The sequence below is a fragment of the Camelina sativa genome, chromosome 5, assembly GCF_030686135.1.
Source record: "Camelina sativa cultivar CO46 ecotype springtype chromosome 5, ASM3068613v1".
NCBI lineage: Eukaryota > Viridiplantae > Streptophyta > Magnoliopsida > Brassicales > Brassicaceae > Camelina > Camelina sativa.
Window position 1 is genome coordinate 37,807,317 of NC_141884.1, and position 11,656 is coordinate 37,818,972.

General features: G+C 31.8%; 2 protein-coding genes across 2 annotated transcripts; one reads left to right on the forward strand and one right to left on the reverse strand.

The window, feature by feature from the left end:
* Positions 1 to 3,804: 3,804 nt before the first annotated feature.
* On the reverse strand, positions 3,805 to 4,441 carry LOC147944870 (uncharacterized). Its single transcript, XM_087512751.1, has 2 exons — positions 3,925 to 4,441; positions 3,805 to 3,818 (listed from the first exon to the last, which is right to left on the reverse strand). Exons 1-2 carry the CDS (start codon positions 4,439 to 4,441, stop codon positions 3,805 to 3,807), a joined length of 531 nt encoding a protein of 176 aa, XP_087368877.1.
* A 2,354-nt stretch (positions 4,442 to 6,795) lies between these two features.
* LOC104789750 (uncharacterized) lies at positions 6,796 to 7,596 on the forward strand. The gene is made up of 2 exons (XM_010515397.2): positions 6,796 to 7,134; positions 7,250 to 7,596. The coding sequence occupies exons 1-2, from the start codon at positions 6,836 to 6,838 to the stop codon at positions 7,524 to 7,526; spliced, it is 576 nt and encodes a 191-aa protein (XP_010513699.2). The 5' UTR covers positions 6,796 to 6,835; the 3' UTR covers positions 7,527 to 7,596.
* The last annotated feature ends 4,060 nt before the right edge of the window (positions 7,597 to 11,656 follow it).

The following is an 11,656-nucleotide window of genomic DNA, read 5'->3' on the forward strand; positions in this document are numbered from 1 at the left end:
CAGATCCAAATTTGTAATGAGTGTATTTAGAATCAAATAAGAAGACAACAAATGGGTTGCGAAAAAAGAGTGGTGGAGGGAACAAAGAGTGAACGGACGGTGAAGGAGGCATATTCGGTCGCTTCCCTTTTCTTTTTGTTGAAAAAGATTTAGTTGTCACTTACTTCATTCATTCTTTCTTTTCATGGACCCTCACCCTCACCAAAATATTCACTTGTTCCCAACTATAATATTTAATCCCTTTATCAACATTTCACAATTATTGTCTACATTTTTTTTTTGTATGGTTTTGAATTAAAATCTCAACTGAGAGACATGTATTATTTGATTAACTTTCCCAAAGTTATGTGGACACAACCTTCCTACTTTGTCTAACATGCATGTAGAAAGTGACCGTCAGAAAACGATTCTAGACAATATTATATGATGATACATTGTGATCTGTAAAATCATTATACAGTTACCATACGCCATGCGCAATATTATATTTTTTATTTTCAAAAATCATTTATAAAAATACAACATATCGTTTCATTAGTTTTCTTTCGAAAAATTATTAGCGTGAAGAATTGATACCAAAGAAAATATTTTTTTATAGTTTGAAACGATTCAATCTGCTTTTTTTTTTTCTAATGTTTTTAATATTATAATTAACTAGTGATCTTATATTCACTAATATCATAACATCAATCAACACAAACATCAAACATAACAGAATATTAAACCAACATTTAACCAACAATTAAATCTAAAAATTAATAAATCAATAATCAATCTAAACATAAACCAATAGTGAATCATCCAACAAAGTCATTAAGTATTAAACCAACAACCTAACAATATTTTAACGACTCATCTCTAGCAACCTAACAAAAGTCAAACATCAACCAATCGAACCACTAAAACAACTTTCTCTTCATTGCTTTGATGCTACGATCACACTTTACATTTACCTGCATCACAAACAACAATTGAGACGCATGAGTATTATCACAAATATTCAGTACGGCAATCCTCTCATCTACTGGACTATACACACAAGCAATTGAGAATAAAATGTTCAACGAATAACAAACAACACAATCAAACCAGGAAAAACAAGTATCAACCGTCTGCCGAAGGAGTAGTGTCGACCGACACCTTCCTGGTGTTGACCAACACTTGCCACTTGGAGTTGACCGACAATTATACTGAGACAAAATTGAAGCAAATTGACATTGTTTTATTTATTGTAAATTTGTAGCAAATCGAACGCTTAATTTGCGACAACCTTATAGACAAAAATATTGTAGCAAACATAAATTTATGACAAAAATATGTAAATTATAGCTAAAATATTTTTGGTAACTATACAAACAAAAAATCTTTAGTGATGGACCCATGTATCATCACCTTCTTAACCTTTTAAAGTTTTATGCAATTTTTGTTTCATTTATTTATTTGTGCAGATTATGTTTATTTTATTTATTCTTGTCCTTTTCATATGTTCTTCCAACAATTCAAGCACAATAATTAAAGTGATAACACACCAACTATTAATAACTAATGTAAGAGTAGTTATACGTACAAAAAGATAAAATCAAAAATAAATGACATAAAAGAGAAAGTGGTAAAATGATATAGAATGAAATGGAGCTATAAAGACAAATATAAAGAGAAAGCTGTTCTTTTTTTTGCTCGTGTTGGTTCAGTTTATCCTTCATATATTTAGGTACGTCGAAGATACAACGAAACAGCTGTGTAAAATTATCATGAAAATAAAATTATCTTGCTATATTTTGCTATATAGTTATCATGAAAATAAAATTACCTTGCTTTAAGAGGGTAAACGCCTCCCAAAACCTGAATCGGACAGTTTCTAGGTTCTCTACTGGAGTTTGTATTATTATCTTATCGTAAAGCATGCGAATTTCTTTTTTCCTGAGACTTTAGATAATAGATTTTCACACACACATGTACGTATGGTGTGTGAGGGCAAAAAAGATCATCAATATATTATATACTAGAAAGTTACCCTCGCAATGCATGAATTATAAAACAAATATTTTGTATATAAAATAAATTTTTCATTAAATTATATATGAAATGTAAATGATATTATTTATATATACCTTGAAAAGAAGGATAATTATTGTTTATAATTATGAAGTGTGTTAAAAGAAGGATAATTTCCCAAATTGCATAAAAATAAATTTTGGTTTTAAATTTAGAAAATCATTTCTAAAATTCTAAAAATTTAAAAAATACTAAAATAGCATCATGCTTTTAATCTTATACTCTAAAAACTAAACCACATCTCTTTAAAATTATACCCTAAATATAAAATATAAAATTCAAACAAAAAAAATATAGATAACCATTGGAAATGGTGTAAGTTTTTTCGGCATAATGACGGATGGAGTAAGGATTACAGAAAAATAGACATGAGGTATGATTGGTAACTCAAACAATACCAATGCGATATAAAAGTAGTTTTGCTTTTGTACAGGTTAATCTACTTGTTAATTTATACCACTTTTAATGATTGATATATGTCTATGATGAAAGTATTGAGGTTACAATATGTATATATATATATATATATATATATTAAATATTTTACAACAGGTCTCTGTAATATTTTCCGTGTAATGCGAAAGGATGTTGTAAAGTTTGGGAAGTGTTTCAAAGAGGCATAAAGAAGTACGTGATCTTTTGAACATGTATATATGCATTACATGGTAAAATTAGGCTCAATTTTTTTTATCAATATGCAAAGTAAAATATTTTTTGTAATGGGGATAAGAAATTTTAATAACAAAAAACAAAGCAAATTTACGAAACATAAACTTAGAAATATATTGTAGTTGAAGATCAGAGTACTTAAGAGGAGAAATCTAAGGGACTTACAACTATACTATTATGAGTGAATGTTCAAAGCCAAAGAGATGTGCTTTAGGAGTCAAGCATTAGGCTCATCTTCATCACTTAAGACTTCCAACTATAGTTTGAAAGTTAAAAAATCACATTACAAAACAATGCAAAAAATTTAAATCATGACTATCATAAAACGGGAAAACGTCCTGGTTCCCCATGAGAACTATGATATCGTACCAGATGGAGCCCGATCTTTACCCCCGTCCCAGATGGCTCTCATGAAATTCTTCTCAATCTATATACCCATATATCGGGATGTTATCGGTTTAAAGAGTGAACCGATACGATACCGTTCATACCAAATAGAAAACCAAAAATAAAACCTGACTGATGTTAATAATCCGACCCGAGACGATACATCTATAACACATCTATAACTCCATTAAAATCCCCAAATCCTCAAACCCTAAAAGCATAAAATTCTTAAATCGATCTTTGCAACCATGAGTACCGTTTCTGGAGGTTCGAGTGGTTCATCAAATGTTCGACAAAGAGGATTCGTCGTTGGCGTGCCTAAGAGATGCTGGTGTGGGGAACACATCGTGGCAAAGAATTCCAAATCCGAGCCTAATCCTTCTCGGAGATACTTTCGATGTCGAGAAGCAGCAGCAAAGAAGGTACTATGTTATGCTTTGTTTGATGTAGACATCGACCTAATCCAAATCCGAGCCTAATCCTTCTCATCAATTTTCATTGTATTCTATGATATAATGTTAGCTTGTGAACGATAACCACATCTTTAAGTGGGTCGATGAGGCATTGTTGGACGAGGTAGCAACATTGGGTGTTCAATTTGAGAGAGTAAAAGAAGAGATGAAAGAGCGTACAATAGAGACATTGCAAGAACAGAAGCTGAAATTTGAGAAGATGCAAATGGAGTTCGAATCCTCAAAGGCTTCCACCTTTCCATGATAATCTGTTCAATCCTCAAAGGCTTGTAATGATCCGGTTCCTCTCTAATCTTATCGAGAAAAATTCTAGCTATGACTGGGACCTTAAACATCTCACACTCGCCATTGGGGGTACAACAATGCTTATCAATGTATTTCGTAATCTTCCACAAAGATGCGTTTGGAAGAAGTGCAGCAAACACTTTCCACTCACAATTGCCCTTATCCCCAACACATCTAAACCCGAGTTTATCTTTGTCATACCTGTATTGCTTCAAATTGTAACCAGTATGTAGTGCATAGTCCAAGACACTCTCCTTGAATGCGACCCCATTGTAGAAGGATTGGTCTTTCCACAAAGTTCCATCACCACGTCCGATATCCGTAAACACCCTCTCTGGACCCGCACCACGACCACGACCCGCACCACGACCACGACCTTCTTCCTCGTCGTCACTTTCTGGGTACGTATCATGACGAATCGACTCTTCAGCATCGGTAAATTCCTGAGCAAGCATATCGACGTGAAATTCATCTCGATCCTCTCCTTCTTCATCGTACTCTCGTTCTCCAACACCATCTCTTTGCCCAATACCATCTTGTTGCCCAAAACCAGATCGGATTATTAAATCCATCGATTCAATTTGAGAAATCGATGGTGAAATTTGATTTTCTAGGGTTCGTCGCGAGAGAAAACAAAAAAGAGGTTAAAATGTGATTTTAGGGATTTCTCGGTTGAGGGTTATGTTTCTAATCGGGTCAAAATCAGGTTTTAATCGGGTCGAAATCAGGTTTATTTTGGTTTGTAAACTTCGTCACTCGGTTAATCAAATAGTAAACCAATTAAACCTATAGCAATGGTGAAATAGATGATATCTTCTATTCTCATGGAGATACAAAACGTAAATTACAGATATATGGGTATATAGATTGAAAAGAATTTCAGGAGAGCCATCTGGGACGGGGGTAAAGATCGGGCTCCATCTGGTACGATATCATAGTTCTCATGGGAAACCAGGACGTTTTCCCTCATAAAACATAATCCTTTGAAAGAGGCTAATAAATATTGACAAGACTCTCATACCAAAAAAAAAACATTGACATGGCTTTGTAAACGATTTCTTCAAATAGTCATAGAGAAATTAATCTGTTAATCATCATACTGCTAGACATAATGTTTTTTTAAAAAAATTTATAAGAAAAAAAAATATACCATGGGAAATGATCGGAAAAGAAAGACATATAGTTCGTGATCGTTTTCTTCATTATTAATCATGTGAGCACTGGATCTTATATAATACATTAAACATTGTTTGAAGTTTGTAAGGAATTCTATTGACACATTATTCTGAATAATCACATTCATGGCAATAAATACAATTATAAAGCATATCAATTGTAATTAATTTGGTCATATGCATAACATGAACAGTTTGAACAAAAGAAAATATCCACTCATAATGTCATAAAGGTAGTTGATTGAGAGAAGTAAATATAATCTAAAGAAACCGAACAAATAAAATGTCCCAAATTAAACAAAAGTGTGTAGACAATTTAGTTTTAGATTAGCAATAATGTGTATTTTTATTTCATTAAAATTGAAAAATATAATACATGTAAAAAAAATAGAATGGTGCCAATTGACAATTTCTCACAACTGTACTTTACTATAGTTTAATATATAGTAAATATTGACATGTGAAACTGATTAAAATAGTTAAGTAATAAAGTTACATTTGTGATAAAAATAAGTGAAAAAATTATAAATCGGAATAACAAAATAGAATAAATATATTCTTGTAAAATATATTACTTTTTCTTTAATAAAAGTAAACTACAGAGATTTTTGCTATGAAATAATACTAAATTAAAAACCAGAAATAATTAAAGATTTGATAGACGAAGAGTAAAAAAATTTAAAAGAAAATTATTGATGAATTTACAAATCGTATAAATTAAATTAGAAGAAATATATTCTTGTAGAATGGATTTTTTGGTTTTGTTTTACCAGAGTAAACTATAAAGATTCTTGCTATGAAATAATATTAAATAATACAAACCAAAATAATTAAAGATTTTATAGAGGAAGATAAAAGAAATGAATACTTTTCTAAATAAATAAATTTAAAGGATCAACTTCAAATTAATGTAAGTACATGTGTCGCAAAAATAGAACGCCAAATGTCGTATTTATAGGTAAAGTTAAAAAAAATCTTGTCATATTATATATATATATATATATATATATAAAAGATATATATGTTGGGATACGAGATCGAGTACGAGAAAAGATTAAGGTGTTGATTAGTTGCTTCTAGTTGTCATCCTCATGACTAGCTAACATACTTTAGAATACACAACCGGTTACTTTTAATTTGAGATGCGGCGGTAGGTTAAAAAATATAATAAAATATTTAATTTGCTTAATTAAGAAAATAATAATTAGCAATTACTTGGCCTTCTTTCTATGATTCTTAGCCAAACAAGCTTCGATAGCTCAAGTCCTAAGTTTTGATCATTTATGGTACTTATTACTCAACACTGGAAGAGACTAGGGTTGTGTAATTTATATTAGTTGGCCACATCATAGTCCATCCACATCTACATCCAAATGCTCTAAAGCCCAACATAAGGAACCTCCGTCTGACTAACTCGAATTGACAATGCAATCAACATACATACGTAGATACGTACTTTTTTTTATACAAAGTAATAATAATAATAATACGATTTTCAGTATTGATCCCGTTTGATTCTCGCAATGTTTTATGTTTTGAATAAAGAATAAAAAATAATGTTTTAGCGAAAAAAAATATTTACCAAAATCTAAAACAGTTATGTACTTATCTAAATCTTCTTAGGTAAATATATTATATAATCCAATTCTTTATCAACGTTTTTTTGTCCAACCTAATCGTGTGTATATATATATACACATCTAGCTCTTTCTCTCTTCTTTCTCTCTGCGTTACAATATGGCTTATGCGAACGAAGAACTAGCTCCCGAAACAGATCAAAAAGACAAGGTGATGCTGATCGTCTTGTTCTTTTTCATCATCATCTTCTTTGGAGGCCTTTTTTATCTCATACATTGGGAAGAACAAAACTGGCATGAAGAAGATGAGCGTATCAGAAACTATGTCCCGGATATTATAATACCATCTATGGATTTCACGGTGCTTAATCTGACAGAGACTCGTCGTAGTGTTAAATGGGATTTAGTGATCAGGATCCCTTCAGACCTTCCTGGTTACTATACGTGTCTCAAAGGATCTTTTCAGACTTTCATACACTACAAAGGTGTTACCATCGCTAATTCATCATTGAGGTTACACTTTCTTAAAAATTCTGTTCTCTTATTATTATTATTTTTTCTTAAACGATTTTACTTATATGTTCACATATTTTCGTTTTAACACTTTTTTTTTATGACGTTCTATCAGTTACAATCTGATACCAAATTGGCCTCAGCTGCTTAATACGTCATCGGTTGCTTTCGAAGGTGATATGGACAGTGTGGTTGTGAAAGACATTATGGAGGATATTAAGGAGAGAAGAGACATGCGGTTCGGAACACAATTGCTTTTTCCTGATTGCAGATCTGGAAGGACGATGAACTATAAGTGTGATGAAACGGCGTTGCGGTTCGAGCCTGGCTCTCAGAGGAAGGCAGCTACGTTTGAAAAAACCTCCCCCGTATGCCACTATATTCGCCCCTAATTATTTTCTCATCAATATTGATTCCTCTTTATTTTTTTGCGTTTCGATATATGAAATTGTAGCACATCGGACATCCAATGTTACACATTTAGAGCATCATTACTCCAGCACTCCTCTCAAATTGCTCAAAGATTAATTAATCATAAAATTAATAATAAAATAATTAAAATAACCAACTTAAAACTTAAATAAAATCATCCCTCCACTAGAGTACCCCAAAGAAGGTTGCTTATCATTTAAATAATATATATTTTTAATTTTTGTTAATTAATTATCAAATTTTACTAATCTGTCATGAATAAAACAATTATTTATATTATTTATATTACATTAAATAGAAAACAATAAAATTTTTACCGAATACGGATATTAAACATATTTTACAAAATTCGGAATATTAAACATAAAATACAAAATTCGGAATATTAAACATATTTTACAAAATTCGGAATAAGATTTATTGTTGGGTTGCACCCAATTTTTGCTAGATATGCTCAATCAAGTCTTTCTTCAAACGATCATGCATTTGTGTATCTTAAACGTCATTTCGATTGCCCATCATGTTATTTAGATTTGTTGCCATATCTGTAGAAAATGATAAATCGACATGAGAAGTTTCATTTCCTTCTCCATGATGGAACTCTGATGGATCGTAGAAATTGTAGTCATGTCGTTCGTCTTCGACTGTCATGTTATGCAATATGATACATGCTCTCATTATTTTCTCTATTTTTTTTATCCCAAAAAAGTGCGGGATTCTTCACGATTGCAAATCCAGCTTGCAAGACTCCAAATGCACGCTCTACATCTTTCCGGCATGCTTCTTGATATTGAGCAAATAGTTTTGCTTTTCGGCCACGTGGAAGTGCAATGGATTGGATGAAAATTGCCCATTTGGGATAGATACCGTCACTAAGGTAGTACGCCATTTTGTATTGCCGTCCATTGACAGCGTATGTAACTCTCGGAGCTCGGCCCTCTAGGATATCATCAAACACCGGTGACCAGTCCAAAACATTGATATCATTTAACGTACCTGATGGTCCAAAAAATGCGTGCCAAATCCATAAATCTTGGGATGCCACAGCCTTTAGTACGATTGTCGGTTTTCCATATTCACGTGAATATTTTCCTTTCCATGCTGTTGGACAATTCTTCCACTCCCAATGCACAATCTATGCTCCCTACCATTCTGGGAAAACCGCGATGTCTCCAATATTCAGTAATCGCTGGAGATCTTCCGCTGTAGGTCTTGTGAGATACTCGTCTCCAAAAAGATTTATAACTCCGTCTACAAATTTTTCAAGGCATTTGTGGGCTGTTGTTTCAGCCAGTCGTAAATATTCATCCACCACATCTGCCAAATATCCATATGCCATCATCTGGATAGATGCCGTGCATTTTTGAAGTGCAGAAAGACCGATCCATTTAAAATATATATGTAATAAATTGAAATATTTTCTTATATATTTTTGGACAAGTGGAATGGTACGGTCTAGTCCAGACCAGCACAAAGCCGCGTATGTCCTGAGGGTTGAAAAGCCTAAGGAATGTACGTAGCGGGTAGGCGGCCGTCGGTGGACTGGCTGGGGAACCTAATTCGTTGGTGGAACCTCGGCCGGATTGTGGACAGATTTCCTCTGTAGCGACCTCTGGCCGGTCCGCGATTTGTCCGGCCGGTAGGGATGGTTCGGGGGCGTTACAATTATACAATTAAAATTTTACGACCTAAAAGGGTTTAATATTTGATTGAATATACGTTTTACCATTGTTTTTGAAGTAATTTAATTTACTAATTAAGTACATATATTTTAAGAAACAATAATTAAATTTTTAGAAAAATCCAGTTTATTTATGGTATTAAGACAAGAAATAATATATGTAAACTGATACCGGTAAATTTGAATAATGAAAAACAATATATTGAATGATTTTTTTTAAAGACATAATTTTTAGATAAAAGTACGAAATAAAAAAAATATAGGTAGATAAATTCAAGTGTTAAGCTTTCACTAATTTGGATAATGTTTGATTATGCGACAGGTAGTTAACGACTTTAGAACGGGCACTTTGAAAATTTTGGTATTTTTGAAAAATAATTATATAATTTTTGGATAATTTTAACTAACTAAATAAAAAAAAATATTCAACGGAGAAATATGATATCCCGTCTAGATTTCTTACCCAATCTCATTTAGTAAATATTGTTTAACGAGTAATTATTTAAAAGAGAACGAACATAAGACAAAAAATTTCTCATGGATACGGGATGAGACAAGACGAGATGAGACAGGATGAGTCGGGACGAGAGGGGATGGGTTAGGAAGTGAGGGGATGGGACAGGACTAGACATGTATCCCGTTCTAAAATAAATACCTTTAGCATGAAAAAAGAACACACCTATGCTATAGCACCCATGTTAATATAATTCTTTGTCTCGTGTTGTAGCACGGGTTACTACCATCAGACGGGTATTTTGAGAATTTTTGGTATTTTTGATAATATTTTGAGATTTTTGAGAATACATGTATTTCGTCTAAATTCTTAGCCAAAATTTATTAATAACATTATTATATTGATAATTCTTTAAAATAAAATGGTTACGGGACACAAAACTTCTAATTGGATGGATCAGAACGGGAAAGGGATGGGATGGGACAGGACGAGATTCAACATCCGGTACAAAATTACTTTAACATTTTCAACAAACACGGGCTGTCTTTGATTATTATGGATGGATTGTAAAAAATTGTATATTTTCCAGCTAATGAAGATGATGATCATGTTTATTTTCGGTACGGGGTTGCGGTATTCTACATATACACCAAAATATTGACAAAACACTATGAAAGAGTGGCAAAGTAATTTTAATGAAAAAATATTACTATTATACAATTTAAATTTTGCAACCGAAAAAGGTTTATTATTTGATTGAATATAGGGATTTTACCAGTATTTTTTAAATACTTTAATTTACTAATTAGTACATATACTTAAAAAACAATAATTAAATTTGAGAAAATTCCAGTTTATTTATGGTATTAAGACGAGAAAGAGTATATGTAAACTGAAACGGGTAAATTCGAATAATGAAAAATAATATATTGAATAATATTTTTTTTTAAAAAGGAAAAAAAAATTAGATTAAAGTACAAAATAAAAAGTAAAGGTAGATGAATTCAAGTATCACGCTTTTACTAACGTGGATAAGGATTGACTTTACGATAGGTAATTAACAACTTTGGAACGAAAACTTTAAGAATTTTGGTATTTTTGAAAATAATTATATAGTTTTTGAAAATTATAAAATTTTTTAGATAATTTCAACTAACTAAATAAAAAAAATCAACAGAGAACTCAGGTATCCAATCTAAATTTCTTACCCAATCTCTTTTAGTAAATATTGTCTAACGAGTAACTATTTAAAAGAGAACGAACGTAAGACAAAATATTCTGATTGATACAGAACGAGACGAGATGAGACGAGACGAGACTGGATGAGACAAGACGAGATGAGACAGGATGAGACGGTACGAGAGGTGATAAGTTGGGACGGGAATGGACGTGTTTCCAGTTCCAAAGTAAATACGTTTATGTTTATTTTTTTAATTTAAATGGAAATAACGAACATGTACTATAGCACCTGTGTACGCACATGTACACCCATGTTAATATAATTTTAGTCATTTACGAATTTAAAATTTATATGAAAAAAATTTGTTCCGTGCTACGGCAAAGATTACTACCTAATTTTATCAATAAAACTGAAAACTAAGTTAAATTATACCGACAAACTTGTTATATATCATCGTGATCAAATCGTGGGTTACAATTTGTCGCTTTGAATATTCAAAATTGAATCGAAATGTAGCAACATACAGTTTCTTTGATGAAATTGAATTTTAGCAAAATAAAAATTTCTGTATTTTTTTAGTACTCCACCATTAACAAATTTGTGCGCAACTACATTCAGATCATCTTGGCTGTTAGTGATTGATTGCTCGAATAATTACCCGATATACTTTTAATTATAGGGTAATATATTCGAATCCACAAGTACCAAAAATATTCTAAAGATTTGTGAGAGTTTTTCTTAGGTGAAGAAAAAGATTGATTGGATTAGTTATCAA